At 44.8% G+C, this 18,315-nt stretch overlaps 1 protein-coding gene across 10 annotated transcripts in view; it reads right to left on the minus strand.

Annotated features, from left to right (window-relative positions):
* Positions 1-880: 880 nt before the first annotated feature.
* Ask1 (apoptotic signal-regulating kinase 1) overlaps positions 881-18,315 on the minus strand; it is an 85,497-nt gene continuing 68,062 nt past the window's right edge. For all 10 annotated transcript variants that reach the window (XM_089571652.1, XM_089571650.1, XM_089571651.1 and 7 more), the window contains 8 exons: positions 17,161-17,240; positions 16,675-16,780; positions 14,807-14,945; positions 12,739-12,837; positions 11,070-11,152; positions 9,021-9,115; positions 7,697-7,773; positions 881-3,686 (listed from right to left, as the gene is read on the minus strand). In XM_089571652.1, coding sequence (XP_089427778.1) covers positions 3,626-3,686; positions 7,697-7,773; positions 9,021-9,115; positions 11,070-11,152; positions 12,739-12,837; positions 14,807-14,945; positions 16,675-16,780; positions 17,161-17,240 — 740 coding nt within the window. In that variant the 3' untranslated portion in view covers positions 881-3,625. The remainder of the gene's footprint in view (positions 3,687-7,696; positions 7,774-9,020; positions 9,116-11,069; positions 11,153-12,738; positions 12,838-14,806; positions 14,946-16,674; positions 16,781-17,160; positions 17,241-18,315) is intronic.

Genomic DNA, 18,315 nt, shown 5'->3' on the forward strand with positions numbered 1-18,315 from the left:
TGTCATGTTCAATGGTAACTGACTCAACAGGCATTGAAACTGCTCACGTGAAAGTGGTATCAGAAGGATAACTTTTTTCACCACGCACCTGCAAGAGAGCTGTAGCAGTTCTGTGCGTTAGAAAAAAGCCAGCTGTCATGTTCACGAGCAAAGGACAGAGCCCGCAACAACCCAATAAACACCGACACTCCCCTGGACGTCCCATGGACGTCCATGGGACGTCTATGGGAGTTTCAGTGCCCATTGGAAAGTTAAGTGCCTTGAGCATAGATGTCTAATGTTACTTCTCCCACACAGCCAAAAGGCCGTTCAGTTCTTCCGCTGTAATAGGGCGCCTCAACCACTCATTGTTTTTGCTGTCTTAAAGGTGCACTGAAGAGGAATCTGAACTGGTCTTTTTGCCGCGGGAACTCGATCTACACGTTCCTAGCATTCTTCTTAGAAACTGTGACTTATTGCCCTGTATGGCCGATTTCCCTAATTAAATCAAATTAACATCCGGCTCCCGCCCTTTTTTTTTAATTCTCCCTTGTACGGTGGGCGGAGTCGACCAACGCGTGGAGTGCCTTTCACCCAGTCCCGTGGCGGCTTGCCGCTCTGCCATTGGCGGAGTAATACGTAGTAGTCCGTAGTAGCAAATAGTCCGCGCGTATTTTTATTTCTGTGGGCTTATTTTGCGGCTATATAATCTGCGAATGAAACTATTTATTCATGGAAACCTAAAAAACAAAATAAAGTGAAAGCAAAGCCTCCACGGAGCTGGCTGAAAGGAACTTCACGCATTGGTCGACTCCGCCCATCGTACGAGGGAGAATTAAAAAAGAAGGGCGGGAGCCGGACGTTAATTCGATTTAATTAGGGAAATCGGCCATACAGGGCAATAAGTTGCAGTTTCTAAGAATGCTAGGAACGTGTAGATCGAGTTCCCGCGGCAAAAAGACAAGTTCAGAATCCTCTTCAGTGCACCTTTAAAGAGTATATCCAATGCCGTCCATGCACCCCTTCAGGTGTAGCACGTGCAATGCACTTTTGACACAAGGCCAATCCCAAGCCAGAACGGTATGTGCTTCATGGCACCTTTGTTGGAATGTGTTTGTGGTGCACTCGTGAGCATGTGCTCCCTTCTCTCTCATGTCGCTGTTCTGTGGCAGCAGATTAATTCTGGGATTCTCACAATGGAACAGAGCAGCATGCCGACGCTGTGAAAAATTAGTGAGGGTTCTCAACAAACTCGTAACGATATCGCAAGGATGGGTTAAGGGGCCCCTTGACTTTTCAGTCCTCCTTTGCCTTCCTGCACTACGCACTGCCCATATTATCCCTAGCTTAACGAGGCAAATCAGACAGGCAGGGAACGCGAGAATAAAGGGCTTAGAAGAAAATTAAAAACAAAGCAGCGATCCCAATTCCTATGGGAGCCCTGAATTCCGGCAGAAATTACAATAACCTATCGAAAAGCGTACGAGCATTTTTTGCCAGACTGCGAAATGCGATTTGCACACAGTGAACCGAGGTTGGCTGTGAAACGAAACATCCCCTGACGCAACATTTCTATTCCGTGGGTCAGCCGTTTGCTACCCATTCCCTTTTACAAAAAAAAAAAGGAAAAGAATGTGCATACATTTCTTGACCTCTTTCGGCAAGCGACAGAGGCCAATGAAGTGGGATGCATCTATCGTGACCCCCAAAAAATTGGCAAGCCTGTCATTCTGGATTACAAACGGGAACAAACCAAGTCCAAAGAGCTGCGAGAACAGATCACCCCAACCCCTCCCCCTCATGGCAGACATGAAATCGAGGGTGTTTCATTTCTTAGGGGAGACATTAAGTAAAAACGCCGCGCAGCCATCAGCCATCAAAACTCTCATCCTATTTAGATTCTGGCTACCGAAGACAGCATGAAGAAACTTCATGCACAGTTTGCACTGATGCGAGCTCCAGTGGCCCTAGAACAAGAGAAATGTTTTTAAATTAGAAACTAGTAGAACTTGTGCTTCTGCTACTCGTCAGTTTCCAGTTTCACTTTTCATGTACAACTTGCTATGGGACTCTTGAAGAGAGCTAATGTGAAAAACTTCGTTCCTTTGGCATTTGATGCAGTCATAAAAGATTGGAACTATGGCAATTTCACTACGACTCTTCAGTGTGCTTCCGAGCAAGGTTTGTCCAGCCATAGAGTGTAATTTCCGGGACACAGTCCACATGCTTGCCATTTAAATGCAGAAATTTTGTGCCGTGTATACAGTCCACACTGCTATACCCTTAGTCAAGCTAATGTACATGGCTCTGCTGCCAAGAAAAATGGCCACACTGAAGAAGCCAGCAGCTGACCTCTCCTCAGTTAAATAAGTATGAGACTTTTCAAGAACCGGGATGACATACTTATTATGGATTCTGAAGGTGAAAAGATTGGCAGTGAATGACAAGAAATTCTGTCAGTGAGAAATGGCAATGATCGTGACAATGATGTACGTTTTTTTGCACTTTAGCAAACCACCTGGGGAAAAAAACGACCACATTAGCAGTACACCGGTAATGAGCAATGAACAGAAGGCAGTAGTGTGCCAGGTTCTCATAAATTATGTGGCAGGTACATACTGACAGTACAATAAAGGTAGCTCTTTTTAGCCAAAAGTGACATCGGCGGATTACCACACTGAGCTCATTTTAATGAGCACATTTTTTTCATGAAAACTGAGCCTTGAACCGGCATGTGTTACGACCATATACAAAACCGCAACTATGCTAAGAACATCGTCTCCGGTGTCACTGCCATCGCAAGATGATGGTTATGCCTTTACGTTTTGGCAGCAGGTGTGGTTGGCATCTTGGAGACATCAAACCCAACTAATTCCGACTGTGCTACTTGCTGTAGGGGCTGGGCGATGTTATTTTTCACTCTTTTATTAACGCCGGCTTTTGCTCGCCGCTATTTATTGCCAACATATTGGACATCCTTACTGTTACTTAAGAACAGAGATGGCTGGCATATACGAAGTCTATGATGGCACAGAGGACAACTTTCTGCAGTGCGCTGACACTGATCAAGAACTGTCACGGCAGCGACCGAGAGTACATGGAAGAAGGTATAAATGTTACTTCAGGCCTCAGCGCTTTTTCCATTTTCGCAAACATGATAATCAAGTATTGGGGACCTGTTAGAACTAGATAAATTACAGTGCATACACTGACTGCAGATCGCAGGCCAGAAATTACAGTGTGGCTCAGTAAGCAGAATGAGATAGAACTCATCCCAAATTACGTTTCCACATGCTTTCATAGCGTTTGGGTAGACCACACAAGCAAAGGTTGGCTGCCTATATTCCTAGCCTTTTTCGTACTCCTCCTATCCTGGCTTTACCTCATTCTCCATGATGCAGTTCAAGTTATGCCTACAGGACACTGCGTGATCACCGTTCTGCTCATTTGTTGGGAAGCAGCTGCTGCCAATGCACGACTTCGCCACCTCCGCATGCAGCGGCCACCATTGGCAATGTGCAGCAGCGATGAAGCAGCCCCTTGCGGAGCTGTTACGCTGGCGTGTCGGCACTGCCCTGACAATACCCTGCCGGATGCGCCTTTTTTTTTTTCTGAGTGCAGCCAAGCTCTCTCCCCCTGCCATGCCTCAGGACAAGCCGTCCCGGTGCTGCTGAATCGCCTTCCAGATGCGGAGCTCGGGTCCTAGCCTGCAATGGAAGCCATGGAAGAAAGAACACAGAGGAACACAAGTTGAAGATCGCTTTCAACTCGAGATCTTCTTAACCTCGTTGAAACCAAGAAGACACAACACAGGGGGTTGTGTCTTCCAATTCGCCTGCACTTCCTCAGCCAGTGTTGAATTTCAACAGTTCAGCCTTGAAGAGGACTGACAATTTGTTCCAATGACACAGAGCTCAAATTAAAGGGAAATCGAAGCGAGTGGCTGAGACACCGTGTTGTGCATTAATCCTAATCGGAGACACGTCAGCATGCGCTATGAGTACTTACACATGTACGACTATTTAATTTGTACTTTTTGCCATTACTTTCCCGTACATATATCCTGCCTCCTATAGCCTGCTCAAATCCCGAAAATAGGATTGCTGTAGCACGTAATAAGCATCTTTCATAACCAACTAGGTCCCGTACCCGGCTTCTTACAATTGCCATATTAATAAATACAAATAGAACACAATACAACTTGCCTCAAGGAATGAGCACAACACGAGTAGAGCTAGCACTGATTGTGCATTTCATTTCAACAAGTAACAGCCACGTTTCACAACAAAAATGCAGCTTGAGCGATAGAGATATTCTGCAAACAATGTCTCGCGAAATGAGACTGTGTGGTGTATTCCAAGGGTGAGCGATGAGGGGCTAGTTGGTATCATATCATATGATTACAAAACATAAAACTGAGCAAGCAGCGATGCACCTGCATAAGAACTTCACTTTCTTGATTTGATAATATGATTTCGTTGGGTGTGGTGCTTCGAGTGTTTGGTGCACATGCGTTTTGCTTTTGAAGGAAATCGGTTCATTGGAAATCCAACAAATCGGTGGTTAGTCTGAGCTCGTCCTGTTTGCCTCTCTCCTGTGTCTTGTACCCCTGCTCAGTTTTATGTTTTGTAATCATGTGTGGTGTATGCTGTTGTAGTGAACTATTAATACAGGGCCCACATGACCAGCATCATGCAAGAACTGAGATCCTGTAGTGCGCCGGGATTCAGCAGGGTAATGGCACTTTGTTTCTTACTTACTGGCTCATTGAAAATGTGAGCAGGAGCCACCAAACTCAGGATGAAGGAAAATTAAAGGCAAACAAACAGTCAGACTAGACCGGTAGATTTACCAAAGAGCTAATGGATGTTTGAGTTGTCAGTGCCAGGCCCAAAATCAAACAAAATTCTGTACAGTTCCAGCAGAGGACTGTGCCTGGTAGCAAAGCCTGCAGGCAGCCAACAAAATAACTGCCAGCTAAATTTTGTGCGCAAAAACCTCGGCTACTACAGCTGTCAAATGTTTGGGTTGCACACAGCATAATCATATGAAAATCGAACATTTTACACTGTGGGAAGAGCTCTGCCCATACCTATCACAGTTGAACCTCGGTACAACAAAGTAGCACTTTTCGGAAAAAACTTCGTTTTATCATGAACTTCGCTGCACTGAGGTTTTTGTCTTTCAGTGGTGGAAATGATATCGCGCATTCCTGAAATCTTCCCGGCCTGGGTTTATTTTGCTCGCGTGCGTTTGTGGCTATTACAAGCGATTTTAGAAGAAACTTCAAGCAAATAGCGGTGAGAGTAGTTCAATCAAGCTTCGTTGCCTCAAAAGCGCATATCTCAAGATATTGATTCAGTCAAAATTCTCTGCACAGCCGAGCTGGTCCCCACGGTACCGGTCATTTATATTACCATTCGTTTCAAAGCATTTTCTCAACGAATTGCGGATATCTCAAAATCTTGAATGATAGCTGGAGGTAAATGCCGGCAACGAAAAAGTATCATTAAAGGGACACTGAGGAGAAATTGAAGTTGACTTGCATCGACAGAATACCAGCTCCTGATTACAAAAACGCCAGTCATACTGACAACAAAGCTCTTGTAACGTAGAAAAGAGCAAGAACCAAAATACAGGTATCGCCGCCACAGGCCAAACTCGCAAGTACAAGCTTCATGACATCACAGGACAAAACAGTGTTGCTAGAACCAATAGTTCTAGCAACACTAGGACACGAGAGCCACGAATCACTGAGGCGCAGCAAATGCATGCGCAAATCTTCTTGACGTCGCCAGATGGCGCCACGTACCCACAAGCTACGCGCGCTCCTGCAGCGCAGGGACCAATCAGCGCCAGCTCACAGCGGTATGCGGGCTCCCGGTATTCCGCTAACGGTAACAAGGTACACGGTATGCTAAAGGTGTCTATTTGCGAGAACTTCGTTGACGACTTCGAGAACTGGATCCATTGTAACGCTGGCAAAACGCCGGTGAAAACGTAAACGAAGCGACGGCCGCAATAGCCGATAGATGCCTTCAACGTGCGGCCGTCGGTAGCTTTCTTTTCGGCTGCTGCTGGGCCGCACTGCTGGCTGCCAGAAATCACGGAGTCTGCGTTACGTCATGTGCTCGTCATGTTTCACGTCACTTAGTCCTGTGTCGTCATAGGAGAATCCCGAGTTTGAATCAGAGCGGCGGGAAAAACTTTTTCAACTTCGAATCCAAATTTCTTAGAAATAAATGCATCTTTCGCTGCCGGCCAAGTGGCAACAAAGCCATGAAATGCCGAACTATCGGATTTTGCTATAAAAAAAATATTAATAGAGCTCTCCTTAGTGTCCCTTTAACTTCGCACGTTGCTGCAGTGACTGCCACGAGGCAGATGCCTTCGCTGAATACAAAACCATGTGGCAATGCGGAAGTCAGTTAATGGTGCCAAGCAACCCTGCAACCCATCACGCGTTCTCGCAGGCTGATGGGAACGATACGTACAAGCAGGAGGTGCCCACAATATGGTGCAGATGGTTTGGCTTGCTCTCTCAACCAGCTTAACAACCATGTGCGCGCAAGCGCCGGAAATGATTTAGTGACTGTCGACTGTGTCCGCACTTCACATGGCCGAACGTGATAGTGTTCCAAAGTGACATAGGCTATGAGGGACGCTGTAGTGAAGGGCTCTGGACAGTTCGACCACCCGAGGTTATTAAATGTGCATCCATGTCACACCACAAGTACATGGGCACCTTGCGGGGCGAGAAAGGTGCGAGTTATGTCAAGCATTGTTCACAAACAAGAAACCTTTGTTGTACAAGCTTTGCACAAGGCAACCCACTTTATGGTGCGGTCATGAAGTCAGTTATTTTTGTTATGTGACGCTCATAGATTGCTACTGCTGCTTGCTTGTTCTTTGGTAGCAGTAGCAACCTTCATGTTTTTACAACAAGAAAAAATGTTTTAACTTTACAAAGTGGTTGAATTTGCCCAAATTTTCTTTTTGTGCTTGCGCAAACTTAGTTGTATCGAAACTGCAGCTTTGGTAAATCAAGGGAAATACATGCATTTCAATGGAAGCAAGAAACTGAAATGAAGAAAGTTTGTTGCATCGCGAACTTTGTTACATCGAGGTTCAACTGTATATAGAGCAAGTGGCATTGAAGGTGGCATTTTAGATCACAAAATTTAATCCTGCTTTATCAAAAATGAAAGCAGCATTCATGGTGCTGCTTGTGTCCTGTTTTTTCCTGTCATGCGACCAGGGTGAGGTGAATAAAATGGTACTTTGATAAAGTGATTCGGGAGTCTTCAGCAAAGAAAGCACAGGAATCCGAGAGCAATGTCACTGCTAACCTTTCACTCCTGCATCGGCTTTTGGGCCAACAGTGGTTCACAGTCCATAAAATTAATGTATTTATTCTTTGAGAACATTCTAATTTCTCCGTCTAGATTGACTTTGCCTATTGATTATTAGCCCCTGTGAACAATACCGCACTTGAAACACATCTCTGGTTATTATCTGTCAGCAGAGCGCACAGTACTTCATAGCTGCCACATAGGGTTAGCGTTACCTGAACAAGTAAACTACCATAAGTGCAATTTTGTTAAGTAGCGACTCAGCAGGAAAAAGAAAGAAAGAAACAAACAAACAAAAACCCTGTTCTTGACCCATGCAATACACAGCGGTGAGGAAACTAGAACGCAGCATGGAAAATACGTACCTAAGTCCAAGCCTTCGCAGATCATCTCTTGTCATTAGATGCAGGACATCTTCTTTTGTGAACTGTTCTCTTGCAAACTAGAGCACAGAGAGAGAAAAAAAGTACAGGTTTTTTTTATCTTAGAAGTCTGAAATGAACAGGGCATTCCACCTACAATTCTTCAAAAAATTTACAGCTCCCGTATAAAATGTGTACCAGCCATGCAGGCATTCGTGTCTACAGCTGTCGAGATATTTTTCAGATCCCAAGGTTCTCACACACACAGTCAGTGAAAGCCTTTCTAGCTGCATATTCCAAAATGAAAAAAAAATAATAATAATAATAATAAAAAAACAAATAAAACACCGATACCTTAATCTTGAATGTCCAGGCTGGTTACCCATTTACTTTTAAATAAAGTAATTCAAGACACCATTCAGTACGAGGCACAGTATCTCAAGAAAAAAAAAAAATTTGTTAAAGGTGCAGTGAAGAGGAATCTGAACTCGTCTTTTTACCGCGAGAACTCGATCTACACGTTCCGAGCATTCTTAGAAACTTCGACTTATTGCCCTGTGTGGTCGATTTCCCTAAATAAATCGAATTAACGTCCGGCTCCCGCGTTTATTTTTTTAATTCTCCCCGTACGGTGGGTGGAGTCGACCAACGCGTGGAGTGCCTTTCAGCCAGCTCCGTGGAGGCTTTGCTTTCGCTTTATTTTGTATTTAGGTTTCCGTGAATAAATAGTTTTATTCGCAGATAATATAGCCGCAAAATAAGCCCACAGAAATAAAAATACGCGTGGACTATTTGCTACTACGGATTACTACATATTACGCCGCCGATGGCCGAGTGGCAAGCCGCCACGGGACTGGGTGAAAGGCACTCCACGCGTTAGTCGACTCCGCCCACCGTACGGGGAGAATTAAAAAAAAAAAAGGCGGGAGCCGGACGTTAATCCAATTTAATTAGGGAAATCGGCCACACAGAGCAATAAATCGAAGTTTCTAAGAATGCTCGGAACATGTAGATTGAGTTCCCGCGGCAAAAAGACGAGTTCAGATTCCTCTTCACTGCACCTTTAAGTGCCATCCAAAGCCAAGGGGAAAATCAACACACTGCTTCAGCACAGAGTCAAGTAGAATTTTAGCTCGTATATAAGCATTTCCACACAAAAATTAAAAAGGAGTCAAATCCAGAAAATTCTGACACCAAGTTTAGCAAGACTAAAACTTCAGGACGTTCACCACCGCACAGTAGGCAAAAACAGCTGCGAACGTGAAGACCTATAGTCTACTACCCAAGAGGCCAAAAGACAGCTGGGAAAGCAGAAGTTTGGCCTCACCCTCTCCATACACTCAGTGTCCATGCCGAGCTCGTGAAGCCAGTGCATCAGATCTTCATCGCGGTGATTGTCAGGCCTGTGGGCACCAGCTGAGGCTGAAATGGTGCGAGAGAACTGCCATCATCATCATCAGCAGCCTGACTACGCCCACTGCAGGGCAAAGGCCTCTCCCATGTCTCTCCAATTAACCCTGTCCTTTTCCAGCTGCGGCCACCGTATCCCCACAAACCTCTTAATCTCATCCGCCCACCTAACTCTCTGCCACCCCCTGCTACGCTTCCCTTCTCTTGGAATCCACTCCCTTAACCAGCGGTTATCTTGCCTTCGCATTACATGCCCTGCCCAACCCCATTTCTTCTTCTTGATTTCGACTAGGATGTCATTAACCCGCGTTTGTTTCCTCACCCACTCCGCCCGCTTCCGATCTCTTAACATTACACCTATCATTTTTCTTTCCATAGCTCGCTGTGTTGTCCTTAACTTAAGCTGAACCCTCTTTGTTAGCCTCCACGTTTCTGTCTCATAGGTGAGAATAACTGTGGCTAGCCTCAACCTAGCTCTGTAATATGGCAAGCGAGTGCTGCCAGAACACACTTTCCACCGTTTGGTACGGTGGCATGCAGCACCATGACTGACACATACAGTCCTTGCTAAAATGAACCAAGCAACAGAGTTTGCTTCTTAGTGGTGAAGTGGAGCAGTTATGACACGCCATATGCACTAGATCTCTGAAAGGTACAGAGAATCCTTTTCGTCTCCTCCAGGGCCCTTTCAGTCTTTAGGGATGCCATGATGGTTCCACTATACAACAGAGAAGCAAACCCCCTTTGCACAGTTACTTTCGGCGGAGACTGCACTGTGTGTACTGCAGATGTGTACTGTGGCCATGTACTGCAGCACTGCCAGTCACGAGTACACACACCCATGAAAACTGAAGAGCGGAAGCATCCTAACTACCCTATTGTGCCATCCTGAATGGATATGCACACACAAACACACATTCAGCCTCACAACCACAGAGAATCCTTGTGGAGGCCCAATGGCCCAGTAATTACATCTCCTTGAAATCCGCTGGGTGGTATGGGGTACGTCAGGTTTAAAGTATTCAAGCGAGACATGGGCTATGAGGAACAACAGAGTGGAAAGCTCCGGATTAATTTAGATGGGCTATGAGGAATAACCGTGGAAGGCTCCGGATTAATATAGATGGGCTATGAGGAACAATGGAGTGGAGGGCTCCGGATTAATTTATACCACCTGTGTTTGTTCAATGTGCACTGATATCGCAAGGTACAGGGGGTGTGCCTTTTGCATTTCACCTCTACAGAAATGCAGCTACTGCAGCCAGAATTGAACCTGCAACATTGAGACCAGCAGCTGAACGCTGAAGCCACCGAGTCATCCACGTCAATTGCCTCTAGACTTCTCTTCAGCTGTAAATGAATTTGCCCAAATACGTTTCTTGCGCCTCAGTGCACGGATTCTCTTCAGCTGTAAATGAATTTGTCCGAATACGTTTCTTGCACCTCAGTGCATGGATTTCATTCATGTTTTTGATGATGCAAGTTTTGGGCAGTACGAATATATTTCGTGATACTATTATGAGATTTATAATCTGGAGACTAATTTACAGTACTTGGCACTCAAAAGTAAAAATGAAATACATGAGTATTTGCCGTCAAATACACATCCAAAACTCAAATACCTTCATGCCTCTAGTGCGCTGCAAGGTAAACAAAACAAGCAGTATGATTACTTCAAAACCTGGATGACAGAGATAAAAGCTCATAGGTGTTTAACTGCATAACCTACATCTGCCCCACGAAGTACAGTCGAACTTCATTATCATGAAACGGTTTACAACAAAATGATGGATATAACAATGGAATGATGATTGCCCTTGGAAGCTTGGGTCAACACGGCTTATAACAAAGCTACGGCTATAACGAAGTAATCGCCAGTGCCGCTTAAATTTTGTTATAACGAGATTGAACTGTATGCTACAAAGAGAATGGCATTCCAGGGTTAAGGGCTGTCCCCTCCACTCACCAGATGGAGCTGATGACGACGGGCCTGATATCGTCACGCTTGACTCTCTGCTGCCTGAGTGGGCAAACCTATTCTGGTTCAGGCTGAAGTTCAGAGCACAAAAAAGGAAGGTGACAGCACTGGGTAAGAAATGAAGAATTAAGGCAAGCTTATTACAAGGAGACACTTCGCCATAACCGCGCAAATTAGACGGAAAAAAAGTTTACATGCTAACAATATTTATTACAGTCGACCTGCTACAACGAAATTCATGGGGCTGAAGGAAGATCCCGCTGAAGTGGAAATCTTTTCGCTTGCAGTGAAATTAGTCACTAACAGTGACACATATGACAGCGCATGAGTACAGTTTATTTCAAGGAAGCAGTCAGCTTTGGCTGCTTTTGCTATTTTGACACTGCTGCCTTTAGCATTCTGCATAGGACTGCACAAATATCAACTATTCTTTTGAAACTGATAGAGTTCTTCAGCATTGGGAAAAATAAATTGAACCAATGAAAAAACCAAAGCAGCGCAAATATGTGCACAAATACAAATGAAGACAAAAATTTAAAACTGCCCCATCATCTGCCAATTCAGCACTCTGACACACAAATTTTTGGCTTTTTTTTCTGGTAGGGTTTATTTATTACTATACACAGCGCCACGAGGCATTACAGTGGGGGGGGGGAGACAACTCAAACACAGTCGAAAAAGCAGGAAATGCAGATAAAAAGAAAATAGGCAAGCAACTGAATTTACAATCAAACAAGCATACAGGCAACACTTTTACAATCATTGAAGAAGCAAGGGCTTAATTACAATGCACATTTCGCAGTGAGGAAAAAAAACATCAGTGGAGGTAAAGGTAGCAATATCATGAGGGAGTTTATTCCATTTGTGAATTGTTTGATGGAAGAAGGACATCTTGAAGAAGTTCGTTTTACACCTGATCTCTTTAATTTTAATTTAAAGGCATGATCAAGACACGGTGAGACATAATGTTGCAGATAATGCTCCCTGTTAATACCAGTTTTACTGCGAAAGACACTGTGGAGAAATTTTAGTCTAAGAAGTTTCCTTCGCTGCTGGAGTGAATCCCATCACTCTTGCATCGCTCTTGCATCAGTTTTTCAGGAGGTCTCCTGCGTCTCTCCCACCAGACACTTTAACCTTGGTTTGACAAATAAGTCAGAAATGCCTGTTCCTTTGAGCACGCTAGAGATTCATTTCTTTCTCCAAGCAGAAATGAAAATTAGTTAGTTAGTTATATTGATTTTAATGGCGCAAAAGCAACTGAGGCTATGATGCGCCAAACACAAGGTTGGAGTTTTTGTTAAAGGTGAAGCTTTTTATACTTAGAGTTTGTTTAAAACGCTGGCTTCCTTGAGAAACCTAAAAATACATGAGATGTCAACCAGTGCACAATCGCCTAAAAGTAACATGGGGTGTAATGGGAGTCTTTCCCTATAAAATGTTGTAAAATATTTCTTTCTTAGCTCTTCTAGTTTGACACATGAAATTAAAATGTGGTTCACTGTGAGTTCGGCACCACACATTTCACAGAGAGGTTTGTTTTGTTTGGTTAGCAGAAAGCTGTGTGGGAAATGAAAATTATACTTCCACTTTCACACTCCATATCGCATTAGCGAAAGTATGAATCGAGGAGGGCAGAAAGAGAGCATATACCCACCAGCCCTCAACAAAGCGCATCTGCTGCGTGCGACTGTCAAGCAGCTTCCTCAGCAGGTCCTGGTACAGGTGTTCGCTCACCTGGATGGCGTTGATCACCCTGTCCGGACAGAAAGCACAACCATTTGGCCAGTCAGACACAAGCACTGTACAAAACCAGAACGTGCGCAATACAAGAAGGCGTACCACATCAATGGCACTACGACACATTCTTCATAATACAAAGAGAAGTTGGGCTGACACAATTCAGCAATAACTGTTACAGATATGCCTCACAAACATTACAGCACAAATAATTTTGCCAGGCTAAAATTGCTTAAATGTGTGCTGCAGTGGTGAAAAGCAAGGCTCCTCATTGTGTTGTGCAATATTATAACGTAGCCTCCGCGGTGGCTCAGTGGTTATGGTGCTCGGATCTGACCCAAAAGACGGGGGTTCGATCCCGGCCGCTGTGGTCGAATTCCGATGGAGGCGAAATTCTAGAGGCCCGTGTGCTGTGCGATGTCAGTGCATGTTAAAGAACCCCAGGTGATCGAAATTCCCGGAGCCCTTCACTATGACGTCTCTCACAGCCTGAGTTGCTTTGGGACGTTAAACCCCAATAAACCAAATGAAACCAATACTATTACATAGTGTTTACAACTCCTCTAGGATCTGTGTTCACAACTCTCTGATGGGTCGGTAAAGACCGATCAGTCCCGGCACACACAACTTTGATGCTAAGCGAACACATCAACTTTTATCATCAGTTGCGAAATTGTGGCATCAACAGCCCACAATTTCATATGAGAGTGCCCAGTGAAGCATGCTAACCCCTCTGCTTCCAACACTCCCATCTGCAAGGGCATAAAAACCTGGGTTGCTGGAAAGAATTGGCAATAACTCATGCTGAAAAGGTAGCATGCAAGAAGTTTTCATTTTGTTTGGTCCTTAAGACAACTGCAAATCAAACACAAGTAAAAGTTTCATTTTTTGTGAAAAATCTTGAAGCAGTCAGGTACATGAGGTGCGAAATGACATCTGTCGCACTCCGGAGAACAGTTTTTTTCCTGAACTTTTGCACACTGAATGTTTGCATAACGCCTTTTGCTACACCGACATTCAGAGATATTTTACAATCAAAACGGTGCCATTGACAAGCCTCCAGACGCATTTGGAATGAAGCTGCAGCTAAGGTTCCGGTGCTCTTGTATCAGGGCAACACAAGCCACACGACCAATCTTTTTGACAAGGTGAACCTTCCTCTTATTGTGTAGCACATTGCTTTTCACTTGCTTTTTGGTACAATATGTGGCTTATGGAAACAGCCAAATGCATCACACTGATGAATATTTCTTTGTAAACTTTCAGTTTTCCAAGCTGGGACTCAGAGTGTTTCTGAAGTGGCAGGCTCAGAGTCCTAGTATTAATTTTCACCTAGCGGATCAAGACAGAGTCACTGCTTTCAATATCATATCTAAAAGTGTGGCGTACTCCCAGTCCGCATTCCCATTAGCAAAAGCAGCACATGAATTTCAATGCCCCTGAAAGCTTCAGTCTTCCCATAGCCCCATGGTCATGTTAAAAAGAAGCGGCGAGAAAATAATTTTTTTCCTCCAATACATTTTTGAAACTAGTCAGCAACTAGTGCCATCTGGCGTAAAAACTAATATACAAGCATTAACAATGAAGCAAGTGGTGCCATGGGTTGATGCACGTTTAAAGCGAATATTTTAAACCGACAACAGCGAATCGTCATCTTTGGAACCTAAGGGGTCAGACTGAGTACAGGCAAAACCTTGAAGCTACTGCACATAGTACACGCCAGATGAATTCAAAACTGCACTAGAACGCTTAACTTCACCTCACGATTGCAAGGAGCCGATCTTTGCATGCATACAGCTGCTTTATGCCGTTAGCCCCGTTTGTGTAAAGGCATAAAAACATCAATGTTTTTCTTCTTTCATGACCTGACTCAAGCTATGCGCGACAACCAGCCTGCAATCTTCAACCATGGCCTCAGCCAAGGTGTTCCCAAAATCTGTTACTGATGTTCGACGCATGACAGGCACGAAGGAAGGAATGCTCACTGCTGAGTCTCTTCTGATGGGATGCCCAAGGCCAGCTGCTTCTGGGCGGCTGCGCTGCGGGACTTGCTCGAGTTGATCGTGGACACACCCGAGGTCGACTCTGCATCCTCCAGGTCGTTGTCATCCTGGTCCTCCTGACCTGGAACCAACGGTGACCTTCACCCAACGCCCAACAATATTCCCCGCCTTCTTGACAACCAGTGGCCGTGTCTGAATAAATGATTACCTGGCTTGAAGCAAACAAGAGGCAAATTGTTTTCCACTCACACATTTTTTTTAATAGAAGCAGGTGTCATGCCAAAATAAAGGAAGTGAAATTTGCGGACTTCACTGTGCTGCATGGAAAATGGGCTTGCCTTGCAATCATTTTGATATAGAAATCAGACCAGTATATGCACTGAAATGCGATAAAAAGCTGGAACCGTCCATATCCTGCTTTTCATTACTTTAATTATGCAGCAAAAACTGAGTAACTATCAAACATGGTCATCCGATAACAGTACCGTACATGTGACATCATGTATGAAAAGAAATAATAACTGTACCCATTTTGAGAAACCAGTGATAATGTTGCACTGATGATGACGATGTTTTTTACAGTGCAAGGAAATCTGTGGCCAAAGAGTGCCACAGTCCAAGGTGTTCTGTTGTGTTCTGTTGCACTCAAGGTGAGGTCAAAGACCCATTTCCCAAGCATTTCACTCGAGATATGCTAAGCACCAGGCTATGGGGCCAGAGGGGTATTGTTATATTAAGCACTTAATGCAGTTGAACCTCGATAAACCCAACTGGACTATTAGGAATCATTAAAAGATAATCGAACTCCCCTCCACCATGCAGTGCCTGCTCAGGTGGCCGGCTTAGAAGTGCTACACTAGTGAACGGTGGACCTAAAGAAGTTTCTTCAGACCAGCAAAGCACTTCACAACGAAGCTAATGCAATAAAATCACACTATTTTGTGACTTCTCTTGTTGCTCGAGTTGTATCACCGGAAACTCTCCCAAATTTTTTTTTTTTTGAAAACCCTTGGATTACTTTACCTGGGATGTTCCACACATGAAATTAGTTGCAATTTTGAGTAGACACCTGTGTGACTGCAAAGCTACAACTGGGTGGTCTGCCACGAATCCTGCGGTATATGTCCCTTGTTCACATAAAAGCATGCTTATTACGTGCTCGCACATCTACGCCTACTTGCTCAGGCGAGAATTGACCTCAGGTGGCCACTTCTACAGCCAAGCCCTGAGCAGCGTACCACTGCCGCACACTATCCCTCACACTATTCATTTCTGCAGCGTTCCCACACCTTCAATGAGTAATTACTCCCTTATTACAAATCTACTCCACCTTGGGGGATTCCCCTAAAACATTTGGTCAACACTGTTCCCACTTCGAGTTATTGATCAATTCGCTCTCGCCCTACCAAAAGCTTGCCGTCCCAGTTAGCTCAATTGGTAGAGCGACTGCTCCGGTGAAGCGGTGGTCCCGGGTTCGATCCCCGGACCAGGACGAATTTTTCTTTAAGTACGAAGTTTCTGAGAAAGCTGTATAGCTTTCCTTTGTAGCCGTATGGCTTCGCTCGGGTGGACGTCAATGAGAAATTACTCCCTTATTCCACACCTTTCTACTTTTCAGTTCAAACACTTCTTCAAACAGCATCATTCTAATAAAATTTCTGCCGCAGTAAGACAAAACAAAGCCACAAAACAAGCTCAGTTTGAGCACAACGTATTTGCAGCTAACAGGTGCCAGCTCCACTCGTATTCCTCCTTACAGCTGGACTCCGGGGAGCAGCTGAACTGTGCCCTCCCAAAAGCAAGCAAAACAAAAGAGGGGGGTCCGCAACCAGCCTCGCCCGTCCACTCACCGTAGGAGAGGATCTCACTGGCCACCTGAGCGGCGTTCATGACGAGCGAGTCCAGGGCAAACATCCAGTGGGGCTTGATGCTTTGGTTGCGCAACACTTCGTTCACCTGCGCACAACGTGCAATGCGATCAGCCCCGCAGTGACTGCCCACAAGCAAAGCGCTACAGTGCTGATACTTGCCAGCAGATCCGTGACCCTCTAGTAGCACAGCTGGTACAGTCAACAAAGAAAGGGGAGAGATCCAATTCAGAAAGCGGAGGTAAATCTTAGGGTACCCCCCCCCTTCCCCCAGAGGGCGCCACTTGCCACAGTCAGCAACCAAGAAGCAGAATGCTCGCATGAAAGGTGTACTTCACACAAGAAAAGAAAGATACTACGGAAATAACCGAAGGAAGAAAGCAGGCAAGAAAAGAAAAAAAAAAACACTAGTGAAGACTGAGTTGCTCAGGCTTCTCCCAAAAGTGGCACTGACTGCCATGCACTTACAGCGCTTTGGAAGAGGTACAGTGCCACTGCAAGCTGGTTCAGAGCCTTGTGGTCGTGGTTCACTTCTTGCTTTAGTTTGCCTGCACACAACAGAAACATTTGCAGGGTATGACAGGCCAAAGTGCGCAGCAGGGGACGCAATAGAACAAACAAAATGGAACACAAAGAGAGAATCTTGGATGAAGCTGAGAAAGCTGCTCAACGTCAACTTCGTGATCCACAGTTTTCTCAGCATTTTGGATACACAGTTACACAGCAATGGACAGAGGCCCCGAAATATTGTAATCTTAAAAGCTCTCATCAGCTTGTATTGAATATACCCACCAAATAATACCGTTAGGCATACAACGCATGTAGAACAGACCAGTGATGTGGTATAGAGTAAAAGGTTGCTAATTTGAACTTCAAGGGACCGGAAAAATGTTTGAATTATCCAAAAGTTCAAATTATTGAATGGGCCCGAAAAACCGTAAAAAAAATTTTAATGAACATAACAATACTCCCTAATACGAATTTCAGCACAGCTTTGTAGGTGTTTTGATTTTTTGATTTTTCGATATACTGAGGCAAAGAATTTTAGATACGAATACGTGTCTACAGATACAAAGCACCCTTTATTTTTCGCACACACTCTCTCTTCAGGTAACACTCCTATCCCAGTCTCTGATTGTCATGAAGGTGGCTTTGTGGTCGGAGAAATGGATGGAGACATGTTCAACCCGCTGTACCAATGCCTGGTTTGTAAGCGGACTGTTTATAACTAGGAAGGGAACTCTGTGAGTGGTGTGGCCAACGCGGACAATCTATTGCGTGCAGCACATTTCACACCGGAGCCCGGCAAAGGAATGGAGCGTGCCGCGACTGCGGCACGCTCCAGTGGTGATGGATGACAGCGCGCATCCCTCTAGCGCCATCTATAAGCATGCTGCTGTACTTTTGTTCACTGGGCAAGGCCAGTCTCGAGGAGAGTGTTTTTGCACTCCTCTCGCTCCCCTTGCACTCGTTACACTGGTCGCGACACAGCTTGACCCACGAATGCACGCATAAGAGCTGGGCTCAAAAAGTGTTTGCATCAAGGTAAAGTTATGCACTAAAAGACTGGGAAATGGTTGCCTGATTTTGAGATCAGAACAGCACGGCAGCGACTATTTCTTA

This window comes from Amblyomma mixtum, chromosome 2 (assembly GCF_055824585.1).
Source record: "Amblyomma mixtum isolate Tamu chromosome 2, ASM5582458v1, whole genome shotgun sequence".
Lineage (NCBI taxonomy): Eukaryota > Metazoa > Arthropoda > Arachnida > Ixodida > Ixodidae > Amblyomma > Amblyomma mixtum.